Source organism: Poecilia latipinna, unplaced genomic scaffold (genome assembly GCF_001443285.1).
Source record: "Poecilia latipinna isolate Pla-1442-1.1 unplaced genomic scaffold, P_latipinna-1.0 Scaffold353, whole genome shotgun sequence".
NCBI lineage: Eukaryota > Metazoa > Chordata > Actinopteri > Cyprinodontiformes > Poeciliidae > Poecilia > Poecilia latipinna.
The window spans coordinates 105,306-120,974 of record NW_015112969.1 but is presented as its reverse complement, the minus strand read 5'-3'; the positions used below and the strand labels follow the sequence as shown (position 1 = coordinate 120,974).

Genomic DNA, 15,669 nt, shown 5'->3' with positions numbered 1-15,669 from the left:
TTTTTTTGGATAAAAACATTTAAAGTTTTATTAATGAAAAAAGAAAAAAAAAAAAAAAAAAATATATATATATATATATATATATATATATATATATATATATATATATATATATATATATAAGTTAAATAAGAAAACATCAGATTTTTATCCACCAGTACAGATTTTATCTCCTTTTGAACTTTTTCATCACCATAATAACCAACTTCAGAATATTTCTTCCTAACCTTCCTGCCGTGAGTGCTCATTACATTAGACACTGTATGTGTGAGAACAACAGGGTCTTGTCATTTTAATCCAAAGACAAACCAACAAGGAAGTTGACATTTAACACTGCTTTGTTTTTTACTAGCAATTAGCATAATTAGCACATTAGGATTTCTAACTTTAATCATTGGTATCCATGCTTGTTTTTTTGAGAAGGAATATCTTGACTTGAAAACTCTTCTGCCACTATTTCCAAAATCAGCTTTCACCATGATAGACAGAGGCTGAGTTCAAAAGAGAGCTTCCTCCCCAGTTTTAATGTCTCCAGGCTAGATGTAAATTGATAGCCTGTGGCAGGCTATCAAAGAAAAAAATAAAATAACATAAAAATAAAGCTAAGTGAAAGACACTCAAAGCACCAGAGTCTAGCTCTCTGTTGAAGTTGAATAAACAGATGACATACTCCAAATAAAATACTTTTCTTTTAAAGAATTTCTGACACTTTCTGTGTTTTTTCTGTCCTCATTTATAAACATCTTACAGACACTGAAAAAGCCATGTTTGCGTCTTCTTGCAGTAGCAACTCCCACAACAGAGGGTAGGATTTTTGAGTTTGTTACTGGCAGGGGTCATGGAAAATATAATAGAAAGTAGAAAGTAGTAGCAGGTGTCAGCTGAGTCTTATAAGTGTTTTTACAGTAAAGAGGTTTTGTTTCGTGGCACCTAAAACTGAAACTGTCCTTCACACTTCATTACAATTCTTGTTGGATATTCAATTCTCGTATTTTTTAAGGGGGCGGGTGGGTTGTTTGTTTTTGATTAGTTCTTTCTTTCAAAATGATCTTTGCATTAATAATGCTTAGCCCCAGGAATGTTGGTGTTCCATCTTGGTCAGCACTTTCTTCTTAGTGAGTTGTGAATCAGCACCATACTGAAAAATGATCCACTTCCCCCTCAGACGTTTTCCAGATTCCAAAACTAATGAACATTTTTGATTTTTTTTTTCCAAGATTTCCATCTCTTCCAAACAAATTAACTCTTTGTTCTCACTTGTTTATTTGTCATTTTTCTTCAGAGAAATTCCAGCCTCTCTGGTAGCACAAGAGGAATGTACCAAGTGTCAGAGAGACGATCTTCTCCCAGCACAGGGTAGGTCAGAAACTGTCACCAGAAGTTTGAAATATATATATATATTTTTTTTTTTTTCCAGATAAATCTAAAGACAAAAACAGAAGAAAAACAGGTTGATTTTCTCACATGTAAACAATAGGTAATTCATGCTTCCTTGATCTATTTATTTATTTAAAAAAAAAGATCAGGAAAATAGTTAGAACCTTTAAATGTGTTAAATTTGGCCAATAGACAGTTGTTTTTTTTGTTTTTTTGCCCAAATCTAACGCGAGACTGAAAATATCTACAACAATAAAATTTACAGCATCACAACATAGCTGTTCACTGTTGTCAGAAGGACAATCTCTCTTTATTGGAGGTGCAGCGGTTTCGACCTCTTACCCAATGCTGTTATGTGATAAACCTTTAAGATTTATTGTTTTGTGTTGTCTACATGATGGATTTTGTTGGGTCCTGGGAAGTGTACTGGAGTTTTAGCGTCTCCCTCAGTAGCAGCACTGAGACACGGGGTTGATGTCCCGATTTGAGGTGTGACTGAACTATTTCTGGGTCTCTGGCACCAACCTCAGACACATGGCTGTACCGTAGTACTCTGACTAACCCAACTGTCATTCCCAGTTGGAAGTGAATGTATTTCCTGTAGTGACGTCAGGCTTTCCCCGTTGAATCACTGACAGAAGAACAGACACAGACACACGTTGTGGCCAGAAGCACTCGTCTGAGCCTCCTGTCTTGGGTTAATAATAGCTCCTCGCTAAGGATCAATACATTCTATACCCTTGCTGTTGTTAGGCATCATTTTAGAAAAACAGGGAGCTGTTTTTGTGACTTATTGAATATGACTTGATCAGTGCAAGCATGGCTTGCAAAGATAAATCTGAGAAATGGGAAATATTTTGGCATGTGGTGCAGATTATCCATGGCTTTTCTTCCAAGGCAAAATAAGACAACATGTCTTCTGTTCTGATTCAGGTGTTTTACATTTGCTCTCTAATTCCAGATTAGGTTTTTGTGTTCGCATATTAAATTATGGTAGATGTTGGTAGTTTTGTCACAGTTTAGAGGAATACTTCCTTCTGTTGTGGAGTGAATTTCTGTTTGTCGCCAAGCAAACTTGTGGTAATGATGCTGGTCCAAGAAACCGTTTTTCACTTGACCCCCATTAAAAACACAATCTGTCATTTTCAGACAGATTTTTCTGTGCAAAACGGAGATTTACATGCTCTGGTTTGAGTAAAGCAATACATTTTTTTCGTTTGTAATTTGTGGCTTTATATTTCTAACGCAGATTTCAGAGAGGTTTTGATTCTTATACGTTTCTGTGCTGGTTCATGTTTATGTTTCTAAAACTTTCATCATGCTAATAGTCAGCCAAGCTTATTTTGTTATTTAGTAAGACTAAAGTGAACTTTTAGAATGAGATGTTATAGATGTGTTTGGCTCGAAGCAGGAAGAGCATATTTATGTTGAAATACCCTGTGTTCCTCTGCAGAGCATCAGGGAGGATAAAGTCTGTCTCGCAGGGTTCTGGAGGCTACGACAGCGACAGCGTCGAGATGCATCCCATGGAGGATTGTCCCGAGGCGCAGTACTATCACATGCAGTGCCGCATGGGCGAGGGTGGCTACGAGCGCTCCCCGGGATGCGGGTCTAGAAACTGGGGTCTTCGCAAGCAGGCCATTCAGAACTGGCAGCGGCGACCGTACAGGAACAGCACCGAGGGTGAGGAGGGAGACGTGTCGGATGTGGGCTCGCGGACCACCGAGTCTGAAGTGGAGATGTGGGAGCAAGAGCGCAGAGCTGTGGCTGAGGTTCAGCAGTCTGCAGTACCCTATCCTCACCACAGCAGGGCAGCGTATCGCCCTAACACGGGTAACAGTTGTTTGCAAAATAGTCACAATCTTGAGGTATTTTCTTCACCCGCCACCAAGGCGAGTTTAATGATACGAACAATAAAGGGTTCTGGATGTTGTTCTGACTTCAAAGGTTAGTGGAACACCGTGGAACTGGCAGTTGCTGATCTTCCCTGACTTACAGCTGTATTGAGATGTTATTTTATCATTTAGTAATTTGGGATATGTATCTGCCAGCGTTGCATATCTAGAGATTAAACCTTTGCCCCTCGCTTCATCAGTTTGAGTCAGATTTGATGGAGGACAACATCTACCTTTTAGTCTTGCAACAGATTTTCATTTTAATTTAGGTCTGCACTTTAACTGGACCGTTTGGTCTCATTGATATGCTTTGACCTAAACAACTCCACTGTATCTCTGGCTATCTGTTTCACGTTAGTGTAAATGGACTGAACTTTCAGTGCTCTTTTCTTCCTGTCTTAGTAGGTTTGGAGTTGCATCATCCTCTCTCCATTTTTAGATAATAAGTTAAGTAGATGTCAGATGTGCAAAGCTTAGAATACTGTTTTTTAACTTTACCCAGACTGAAGCTTCTCCAGAGCTGGGCTCTGGGGCCTGTCTGTGGTATTCTTTGGTCTTCATGATGCAGTTTGTTCACTAATGTTCTCTAACAAACCTCTGAGGCCTTCACAGAACCATTGGATTTACACTGACATTACATTATACACAAGTGGACTCTGTGTACATGACTTGTGAAGACATTCTACTTCCACTTCACAATCATGTGTAATTGATGACATTAAATCAAAGTGCTGTGCACTGAAGTTTGTGGTTGTAACTTCACAAACTGACAAAAAAGTCCCAGAGGTATGAATACTTTTGCACTTGACTGTATTTATGTCATGATCCAACTTTTGCATCCATTGTTCAACCAGTTTTGCTCTCAAGAACACAAGGAAGTAACTTAATAAACCATCTCTTGCAGTTCCTATATAAGAGACTAGCTAGCCAGTCGTTGCTGCACAGCTCAGCTGCACAACAGATTGTGCATTTTTCTATTAGCATCATCCCACACCAACCTCCTTACAAACCCTGCTGCTGCACTCTGCGTTCCCCGTCTGCTGTGGACGTATCAGGTGGACTGTGGCAGTCTGGAACTGAAAGAAACTGGGCCGGGGCTCAGTGACAAATTCACATGTATAAATTTGGCCTCCTCATTAGCTGAAAAGGTTGTTTTTTTTGTCTCATGTAACATGTTGCTAGCCTCTCTGCTCTGACGTAGTTCTCCCTATTAGGAGAGACTCTGCCAGAGCTGTTTGTGTGGTATGTATCTGCAAGCACACAGGCTTGTTTTTTTAGTTCATTTGGCAGTCTTGAGTGTAGGAGGTGTGCGTGAGTGAGAGAGAGAGAGAAAGAGTCAAATAGTATGCATTGGTTCACAGCCCTGATGGTTTCAAGCAGATGCCTCCCAAGGCCAAAGATGAAGTGAGTCATGGAGGAGAAATGTTGCTGCGAGGGTTACGGCAGGCTGGGATTGGACACACTGTAACAACAGCATTAGATGGGGTAAAAAGTACAAAATGCAGAAAACTAATTATGCAATCTCTGGTTCTGTGGTTTTTAGCTGGAGATTAGCGCCACCATGTGACAAAAATGGTTTTGCCACAGGATGGTGAAGACAAAACGTTTATCTCCTATAGATATTTAGCTGATTGCACACTTTAAGGGGCATGCGACTTCAGGAATAAGGAGATCCCATTAAAAACAAATGAGTGAAATAATAATAATAACAACAAAGGGACTTTCAGAATTGCAACAAAGTTCAAAATGTACCAGAAAGGAAAAAAAAAATTAAAACAAGCTTTGAAACACACTGTAACAACAGCATTAGATGGGATAATCTATCCCATCTAATGCTGTAATAATAACTCTGTTATACATAACAGAGTTATTGTTATGCTTTGTTTCCAAAAGGCTCTCAGTTTTACTACACAGAAATAGATTAAATCATTTTTATATATGGGGTTCTATGTAGTGACTTATAACCGTCAGTATCTTACCTGCAATATGTGTCTAAATTTCCCCAGGTTAGAAAAACAAAATAAATTCTCATTTGAGGATAGTTTTTCTTTTTTCATCTTAAAGCTAGCTGATTCATCATCATCATCATCATCATCATCATCATCATCATCATCAGTTAATCATCATGGGCCACTCCACACGTCTCACATGATGACGACCTTAATTAACAAAGCACTAGACAAAGCAAAAATGTATAAGATAGTCTAACAGGATCTAAATTGAGAAGCAGTTTTCAACATTTTATGGCACAGAATGTTAACCTTTTAAGATGTTCTGTTCTACAAAGCAACACGAGTACTAAACGTGTTTTATTTTAGGAACTCCTGAAACCAGATATTTCCATACATACAAAAACACACAGCCCTTTCTTCCTCTTTATCTGACATTAAATCAGACTAAATGTTTGCTCTTTCAGTCTGCCAGAATTAGTGTGCAGTGAGTGACGCTCTCCCTGGTCTTTGTAGATTTACAATTATTTCAGTCTTTATTAACATGATGGATGGATCTTTGTGTTATTTTGTAATAACAAAATGTTAAAGGTCTGAAAGGTCTGTGTTATTGCTACAGGTCGATCTGACGTGGTTTACAGCAAGCCATGCCGCCACGAAAAGAGCCCATCGAAATCCAACGAGGTAATAAGTCCAGAGATCCTGAAGATGCGTGCAGCGCTCTTCTGCATCTTTACCTACCTGGACACCAAAACCCTCCTGAAAACCGCCGAGGTCTGCCGCAACTGGAGGTTCGTGGCCCGACACCCAGCTGTGTGGACCAGGGTGCTGCTGGAAAACGCTCGCATTTCTTCCAAGGTGCGTTGTCGACGCTTGTCATTGCGCTTTGTCCTCTGTTTCAAGGAGAAATAATTGTGGAACAGTGTAATTATTGTAAGTGTATGAATTTCTCTAGTTTTTGACCACATTGTCTCAGTGGTGCACGCAGACGCACTCCCTCATTCTACAAAACCTTAAACCAAGGCAGCGAGGCAAGAAAGAATCCAAGGAGGACTACCTTAAAAGCACACGGTGAGACACCGACACGTTCACTGTTGTAGGCAGATTACAGCTTTAGCTCCTCCTCCTCCTATTTATTCCTGCTCTGTGTGCTGCCTTGACTTGATTAACCCCATTGTTTGCCCGACTGTTGTGGCCGAGCGACGCACCGAGCGATTTCCTGAACAGTGACTGATGAGAGGAAAGCCAGCAGAGAGAACACGAGTGATGTATGCTGACGTTTGTGTGAGGTTTAATTATTCCCAGCATGTGGATATCAGCTTTTATTTGCCGGAAGAAAACAAGCAACGAGGTTTGATTCGAGTGGATTGTTGTTTGTATGAAGGACACGCATTTAGTTGCATAAAGTTCTCTTAAATGCTGTACGCCGCTGAATGCATCTGATGATTGTTGCAAAAAAAAGAAAAAAAAAAAAAAAAAAAAAGCGCCAGCAGCAGAGCTCCCAGGAGCATGTCCTGACGTTGTTAGAAGTGAAGTATGATTAAAAGTGACCTTTATTTTTACATCTGTTTTTTTTCTCTCTCTCTCTCTCTTGTGACCTTCTCTTATATTTCGGTCAAAAGTGGCTGTCTTGAGGAAGGTTTGGAGGCGTTGTTAAAGGCCACAGGAAGTAACCTGCTGATACTAAAGATTTCACACTGTCCCAACCTGCTGACTGATCGCTCCCTATGGTTGGCCAGCTGCTACTGCCGAGCCCTCCAGGCCGTAACCTACAGGTGAACCATTGCCATCGGATCCCACCTGTCTTAAAATGTTACAGCATGAATCTCACCTCATTGTCTTTTTTATCCTTGTTTTATATTTCACGTGAGGTAAACGAAGCCGCTATCTTCAAACTGTATCTTCAAACATACATCAGGGTTTTTTTGTTTTTTTTTTGGCTGCAGGAGTGCCACAGATCCAGTTGGCCAGGAGGTTATCTGGGCCCTTGGCGCAGGGTGTAGAGATATTATTTCTCTGCAGGTGGCGCCCCTACATCCATGGTAAAATGATGGAACATTAATTAGTAATCAGACATGAAATTGATAACAGAAAGACCAATCTGGTGATTATGTTTTCATTGGAGTGTTTGTTTCTCTCAGTCAACAACCAGCACGTTTCAGCAACCGATGCCTGCAGACGATTGGAAGATGCTGGCCACATCTCCGTGCTCTTGGTGTGGGTGGAGCTGGATGTGGGATTCAGGGACTCGCCTCACTGGGTAAATATTGAACATACATTAGAATGATGGTGTTTTTGTTTTATTTAGTACCCTGAAAAAATATTCTTATAGCGTGATACTTTCCACAAGGCCTCTGTGGTTGCCCTGAGAACATTAATTAGAGATCTCAGTTGGGAGCATCTGTTGGCAAGGCAACCAGGCGTTGTGTACTCTTACAAATATGGCTTTAAAAATCCAAAAAATCCAATCTGAACTCAGGAAAATTATTTGATTGTATGTCACCGATGCCTTTTATTTTTGATTTTCTTTTTCAGAACTTAAGTTGTGTCAACATATTGTTTACTTTGGTTTTTGATTCTTTTGAATCACAAGCCGACTTCAGGGATCGCGTTGTTTCGTGATTTCTTGAAAATCTAGATCATAAAAATAAATTGGGTGAATGTGTTGTACTAAAACGTGTTCCTACTTGGTCCTTGTGTTGAATGTGGGCTGTTCCTCTTTCCCATTTGTTCAGCGAGGAACTGCATGCGCCTGCAGGTGTTGGAGTTGGACCATGTGAGCGAAATCAACCAGGAGGTGGCAGCAGAGGTTTGCAGGGAGGGCCTGAAGGGTCTGGAGATGCTGGTGCTTTCATCCACGCCAGTCACCCCTAAAGCCTTGCTCCACTTCAACAGTGAGTTGAGACTGATGTGTAACACGATTCGATGTCAAATTCTGGACAACGCAGCCAATTATTTATGTATTTATATATTTTTTTTCTGTTTCAAAGCTTTTACTTTAGAGCGCTAATTTAAATCTTCCCAACCAAGCACAACTTTCAGATGTGAATTACATCCACAAATCCTCCTTCCAACCAGGTGTTTGCCGCAACCTGAAATCCATCGTGGTTCAGATTGGTATAGAAGACTACTTTGAGGACCCCAACAGCCCAGAAGCCAGAAAGCTGTTTGATGAAATGGTTAACAAGCTGCAGGTAAACAACACCTCTGTGTCTCACAGCGGTGTGTCCCTACACTTTCCAAACCACTGATGGCCTAAAGTTTTAGAGTTTTAGAAGCTGACCTTTTACGTGTCAGGGAATAGTTCCTGACACGTGTGCAAAGAAAATGTCCCTGTGGCAAGCTAGAAATTATACATCTGTTTTTTGTCAGAATTGACTCTTGATTCAGTTGTTGAATCTATTGGTGTTGGATGAGTGGGACTGACTGTGTGAGCTGGTTTCATAACACCCATGACTAGAGACATGAAAGGCTTTGTTTTGATGTGTCAGACTGACGTGTGGTGCAATGAAGTCAATGCCTACTTGCATTGGCCTCTGTGTCGCCACAGAAGTCGACACATGTCTGTGTCATGTTCACAGGCCTCAGTGAACTTATTTGGGATTTTATGCGGCAGACTGATACAAGGTAGTGCACAATTTTAAAAATGATGCATGATTTTGTATTGCTTTAACAAATATATATATATATATATAAATTGTGACATGGAATCATTCTCAGTCTCATTTATACCAATAATCCTGAATATCCTGCAGGAATGGACAGAGAATCAGGCCCTTGGTAGCTGTCGAGCTGCAGCGATCCATTGCTAAATTGGGAGAATCTGTTAGTGGCGCTCCACAAATTTCACAGGGATTTATTTTTATCCTTTTGTTTTCTGTTTTTTTTTTTTTTTCAGGCTCTAAAGAAGAGACCGGGTTTCTCCAAAATCCTCCACGTGAAAGCAGACAGCCTCTGCTAACATCCTTTGTGCAGGTTGCTGGACAGTGCGACCACAGCATGAGTTGATCCGCAGGACACAGGTAGCTTGAGCCCACCTCCTGGTGGCTGGACGCATTTGGAGCACAAGAAACAGAACCAAGAAAGATCTTATTAATGAATGAAGGCCCAGGATTACCAAGTATATTTTACTAAATAAAAAAATAAAAAAAATCATAAAACAGAACCAGATTTGATGAAAATGTGCTAAGTGTTGGTGATCTTCAGAGGCAGTAGATACCCAACCAAGAGACTGTATAAACCTCACTAACTCAAGAAACACAGCTGCGTTCAAACTGTCTCTCATCCACAATCTCTCTCTAAACGTGGAGCCACTTGGAGTGTCTCCACGCTGCATTCTCACTTTCCGCATCTGCTTAATGCAAACTAGCTTCAACGTCAACTGCAGAAACAAGATTGGGGGACGTGCGTATTTTCCACAGACGTCCATCAAGCGTCTGTTTTCACAAGAGGTCGAGGCTTTTTTTTTTTCCTAAGGGGTTGCAATGGGAGCTTTATGCTTAGGTGTGATGTTGAGGAAATAAATGCTTATCGCACTCTGTCCCCAAAACTTGCCAAATCCAAGCGTGTGAACATGCACTGCTTCCAAGCACTACAGAAAGGGTGGCGGGGGGGGGGGGCTCCCGCCCTGCAGCAACACATGGACCATGTTATCTTGAAAGTGCATGGTAGCGCTGGGGTTTTGCCTCCAGTACCGTCCTCTGCTTCCTTGTATGAGAACAAACTGGATTCAGTGTTTATGAACTTTGTTGTAATCTCTGGACCTGTTTGCGTCAGAGGACATGTACGGAGTATCCTAAGTCGCTGCTGCATTTTGTAGCGACGTTCGTCTTTTTTTCCAGTGTTTCCTTCTCCGGTGTGCCAATTATAAAAGGATGAGGGACCAGGCAAGTCACCAGTGTCCCGACTGGACCCAAGTTTGCTGTCAGCAGAAGCAGCTCAAACTGAATATAAAGTGTTTGTGTTTCCTATAAAGCAAATTATCCAGGTGTGTACAGGTGTTCTAGTGTTTGTATTCATACTGAACAGTGCCATTTGCATCATAGGGGCTATTCTCTGCATTCTAATTCATTAGGTGACATCCTCCAATCCTCTTCTGATGTTTTCTTCCACCCAGTATCTCAGCTAGTGTGAAGGGAGCTGATACCTGTACGTTAAGGGATCCAGGTCTTATGCTTCAGGTCTTCAGGGCTTCCCTTCAAGTTAGGAAATTGATTTGGCAGAAATTTTTTCAAACTTTAATTAGCTGTACTTTTTTTTTTTGGAGGAGGGGTGGGGGGGGTTGAAGACTGCACTGCTCTACACATTTTCTGGTTCCAGTGTCGCTTTACTGCAGTGAAACAATAAGCCCGTTGATCCGATGGCTCTGTCTTGAGCTCAAAGTTTTGGATGTTAGAGGTGTGTGTTTGCCAGGCCTTAAAAAGGGACTCACTGTTTTATTTGATAGAATGTAATCCCTACTTCGGACCAAATATGTTTTGCATTCTGGTGCACTGATTTCTCCTTATCTCGAACTTTAATAATGTGCAATATTTTATCTTTCTCTAAAACATGCACAAAATCTGAGTACAGATTGAAACGAAATCACTTGAACATGACAGTCCTTCCCATTCCTCTGCTGCAGGTTGCTTAGAGGGTTCCGACATAATCTTTACAAGAGTGGAGTTTGCATGACATTTGCAAAAACTTATGGGGCTATGATAGATGTTGTGACTTATTTTTGGGGGGGATTGATAAAACACGCCAGCTATTTAAAACATTTGAGCTTTGGATATTAGGTAAATGATACGATAGCGAAATCAAGCCCATGGTCTCATTATCTCAAGATAATGGTAAGATGAAAAATGTTACCACAACTGCCATATCTTAAGCACAAAGTATCCTGATATTCATTTTTCTCTGCATAGTAGGATCAAAAATATTTGAAGTGAGTTTAAAATCTCGCTACTGACAAAATAAAGACACGGAAACTGTTACTGCATTAAAAACAAGCTTAAAATTGTATTATCTCTAGATAATGAGACAGGGAAACCCTAATCATAAAAAAACCCTCAATATTTCTTGAGGTTATGATATACTGAAAGCATTATAATGAGAAAATGAGATGCAGATCTTAGGACAAGAGCATAAAGCACTGATAATGTCATCTCAACAAAAAATCTTCAAGGCATTTTCCTATCAAAACAAGACTAAAATTTCTATCACGGTATATTGAGCTCAGGATCTTGATATCTTCAGATAAAGTAACATTTGAACATAATATAATCAGCTCTAGATTTTTGTTATCTCAATATGATGAGGCGCTGAAATTTTCACCTTGACTAAACAAGCTAAAAAAAAGTTTGAGCTTTGCTAAATGGAAAAAAAACACACAAAAAAAAACCTGTTTTTCACTTTCCTGTGGAAAAACTGCCTGAAAATGAAATGAGAAATCTGAACATTTCGGAGTCCGGAGTTTTGAAAGGAAAAGTTTGTAGGAACCCTTTGCCTGACATGCTCACCGTGAGCACATGTTAAATTATATGTATGGTCACATATAGTATTCAGCAAGCTGTGACTCTCCCTCTTTTTATTCCACTCTGATGTGGATTGGTTGCTGGCTAACCTGAGGGAAAAAGGCTCACCACAGAGGAGATAAACTTCACAGTAGAGAAAACTCCCCACAAAGCACTTGTTGATTTTGAGTTTCAGACAATCCTGCATTCATTATCAGCTACTCTGTATATAATGTTTGTATATAGAAAAAGAAAAAAAGAAGAAAAAAAAAAAAACTCCTGAAAAAAAAAAAGAGAGAGACCGACATTTGATGTTATTCTAATAAGGTGATGAGTCGGAGTGGAAAAACTGAAGTTTACAGGTCTTCATTTAGAGTCCAATGAATAATTACGCATAGAGAACTATATTATGTCTAACAGTAGTGTTAAAATTGCAGTTGTGTACTAGATACTTTATATTAAATGTGCATCAGATTCATATAGAGATGGAGATTATTTAAAAAGGTTAAAGATGATAATTCAGCTATTTATTTCTATATAAAAAAGAGCGCTGTGTACAGTATAATGTTGGCATGTTTGTGTTCATGCATCAATCATTGAGTTGCCTTTTTAACTGTTCTGCTACTGTGGCAAAAAAAAAAAAAACACACAAAAAAAAAAAAAACAATTAGATGTTTATAGAGCTTTGATTGCCTGCAGGTTAATAATAATCTTCATTTGATCCTGTCTGTTGTTGCACTATAGAGAAAAACACTATTTCAGATGTTTATTATAAGAGTGTTTTTAATGTTTTCGGGTATTTAAAAATAAAAAAAAGATGCACTTTCCTTTCTTGAACACTTTCCATGGCCCGTTGGTCATCCATTTGGACAGACGTTTCTGGGACGTCTGTTGCTTGATTGTTGGAAATAACAGTAATAAAAATTGCTTATCTCTGTTTGAGAACAGGCAACATCTCCCACACTGGAACCTATCGTTCTCGTTTAACTACATTTAAGTGCTTTTTGAGTTGCCAGTATGACCTTATATTTGTATTTGTTGCCATCTTTGCTTTACTTCTACCCTGTAAATTTCACACTCGCATCAACGGTACTCTCGCTTGGTTGTGAATACGGACTCTTTGTAAACGCCGCGAAACGCCATGAAACTACGGCGTAAAGGTACCAGTGACACTGGAAAAACCTGAATCTTTGGCTTCCATCTGTACTTACCTTATCTCAACGCATCATGCCTGAACCGTAACTGACTTAAGTGTCCTCTGTTAACATTTTTACCATGCCGTGCAATAGGAGAAGAAAGCTGCGTGAGTGTTAATGTACTTCTGTATATATTTTATGTATGAACGATTGTACTCTGCCCATTCATCTGAAGTGTGTTTTACACATTACCTCAACATTTAGCAGGGCAATTATAAATGCATTTTCTTTTTTTTTTTTTTTTTTTAGTTTCTAGTTTGTTTCTTACTGCCATCGACAGGTGATTCATCCCAATTTCTGCGAACACATGAATTCTGTTGATGAGAACAAAAAAACTTTTCCAAAAAGATCAAACAGCCTTCTACGATGACTGCAATAGATGGATTTTCATTCATTTGATGTCATCAATAAAACTGCTTTAAATTGTACTTCCTCTTTTTGTTCTTGAAATATATGCTTATATATTTATACGAGATGAACTATATTTGATATATGTCTGAGGCCTTGACTGCATTACACCAGTTATTTGACCCGAAAACAATTGGTATACAACCTTTCTGGGATTCTAGTCGAAACTCTGTAATACAAGAACGTAGACATGTACGTGAAACTCAAGGCCCCATCAGATAATCCTAAATATCAGGCAAAATCTTGTAAAGAAATTTTCAGTGGAGTTGCCTTAAAAAAAACAATACCTCGACATTTGACCACGTGAAGGAGCGCTGTTCAGTCGTTCATCAGAAAATGGAAAGATCATCATGACACGACTGCAAACCCACCGAAACTTTACCAACCACCTAAATCTGCCACACGAGATCCGAATTTAACTTTAAATTTAACTCTCCTCCCTGAAGCTACAAGCACTGTATGTGCAGTAAATCTGAGCTGTGAGCCTTGCTTTTAACATGAGGGAAGTCTGGTTATTTGCACAAAAAAAGTCGACACGTACAGACGAGCAGGAAGTTAACAAGGTGTCTTGGTAGTTGTGCTGGTGGTGTGCCTGAAAGCTGCGTTCAGGAAGCTCGGCTGCATGTCACACAGGAAACAACAAAGAGCTTGACTTGTGCGAGCCACTTGTCACACAAAGACCTCCCTGTCAGGGGCTTTTCCTGGTTTCTTGTGAGCAAATCATTTGTGAAAGGATCAAAAGTTCTGCTATTTACAGCACTTTCCCTTAGTAGTAGTCTTACACTTGAACATACACATTGTGTCACGCTTTAGCAAACACCAACGCATTTAGTTGGTATGTACTGAGGTATTAAAGTGGTCCAATTAGTGAATAATATCAAACAAAATTAATACAAATAAAAGCCTGAAAAGAGTTGCATGCAGACATGTCTGGTCCTCTTTACCCTCATGCCCTTAATTCAGTGTAGTCCATGTAATACATGCAAAGGAAATTGAGAAAAATAGGGCTCATCAGCCAAGACTCACCAAAATCACCGAATAGCTTTGCACCAAAATACCTTAATTTGTTGTCGTTGTATCCGGTCTTCTGGTTCTGGTCTGCTCTGCATCCCCAGAGCCAGAACCAAACATGGAGAAGCAGCATTCAGTCTTTATGCTCCTCTAATTTGGAACAAACTTCCAGGAAACAGCAAAAAATGGTGAAATGCTGAGTTTCTTTTCTTTACTTTGCCACTGGAGTGTAATGCCCCTAGCTGTTTATTGCATGTTTTTATCATTTAAAGCAGTTTGAATTGCCTCATTGCTGAAATTTGTGACACAAATAAACTTGGCTTACATGGCCCTCCAACAGAGAACTAATAATGAAAGTGACTTTTGCCAAGATGACATGACGAAACCAGGGCAGCAAGAAAAGAATGACAGTTTTGGGTGCGGCGGTGGCGCAAGGGTAAAACCCCGTGACCCATGTACGAAGGCCTCAGGTTTTGAGGCCCCGCCTGTTGACTTTTGCCACATCTTCCCCATTTCTCACAATCTGCTTTCCTGTTGCTTCACCACCAAACAAAGAGCCAAAAAACAAAAATCCTTATTTTAATATGTTAAATGCATAAATGTGAAGAAGTTCACTTTCTCTTAAGCTTTGCTACTTTCAAAAAGTTGGCATATTCCACAGATGTTCACTTTCCTTGACTTTTATCTTAATACAACAAAGTCTTGAAAAATATCTAGTTGTGTCAAAGTTTTAAAAAATATAGAATAATACTCACTCCTTTCAGACAAAAACTAACCAAGAGAAATTTATCATTTAGGTTTCACTAAGTATAAAATACATATCATTTTAGGCCCAGATATGTGTGATTTTTTATTTATTTATTTTTTTTCAGCTGACATTGTTGAGCGAAGCTGTTAAAACTGTGTCTTTTAACTTTATTAAGCCAGGAGACTTGACCGCCTGGTGATGGTGAAGCTGCAGCTGAATTGTTAATTCCTCTGCAGCCTCACGTGTTCCTCTGCCGGAGCAGGACTCATGCCAGAACTTTGTCCCAGGGTTCTCCTCTCCTTTTCTCCCTGTCTGAATAGAGGAGGAGAGTGCACAGCCGACACAAAACAAAGTGTCAGCTTACACTCATCCACACAATCCTCTAATCTGACCGATTTAGTAATCTCAGGCAAAATGCTGAACGTTGTAAAACTCCTTTGAGAGTTTCAGTGGAACTTAAAATACAGCAACAAAGTGTCGTATTAATGTTTAATGCACTCAGGTGATTTTAGAAAAACCACTGGTATTTGTTAAGTTTTTTTTTTGTTGTTTTTTTTGGTCAATTAAAACACCTTCTTTTGATGTTTTGGG

The 15,669-nt window shown here is 39.6% G+C and overlaps 1 protein-coding gene across 3 annotated transcripts in view; it reads left to right on the top strand.

Annotated features, from left to right (window-relative positions):
- The window catches only part of fbxo41 (F-box protein 41), a 43,542-nt gene extending 30,203 nt beyond the window's left edge, over positions 1-13,339 (top strand). For 2 of the 3 annotated variants that reach the window (XM_015035990.1, XM_015035991.1), the window contains exons 5-14: positions 1,283-1,356; positions 2,831-3,210; positions 5,841-6,079; positions 6,177-6,292; positions 6,844-6,996; positions 7,168-7,263; positions 7,363-7,481; positions 7,957-8,115; positions 8,300-8,415; positions 9,120-13,339. In XM_015035990.1, the coding sequence (XP_014891476.1) occupies positions 1,283-1,356; positions 2,831-3,210; positions 5,841-6,079; positions 6,177-6,292; positions 6,844-6,996; positions 7,168-7,263; positions 7,363-7,481; positions 7,957-8,115; positions 8,300-8,415; positions 9,120-9,182 (1,515 nt within the window). In that variant the 3' untranslated portion in view covers positions 9,183-13,339. The remainder of the gene's footprint in view (positions 1-1,282; positions 1,357-2,830; positions 3,211-5,840; positions 6,080-6,176; positions 6,293-6,843; positions 6,997-7,167; positions 7,264-7,362; positions 7,482-7,956; positions 8,116-8,299; positions 8,416-9,119) is intronic. The other variant, XM_015035993.1, reaches the window with a different exon arrangement.
- Positions 13,340-15,669: the final 2,330 nt, after the last annotated feature.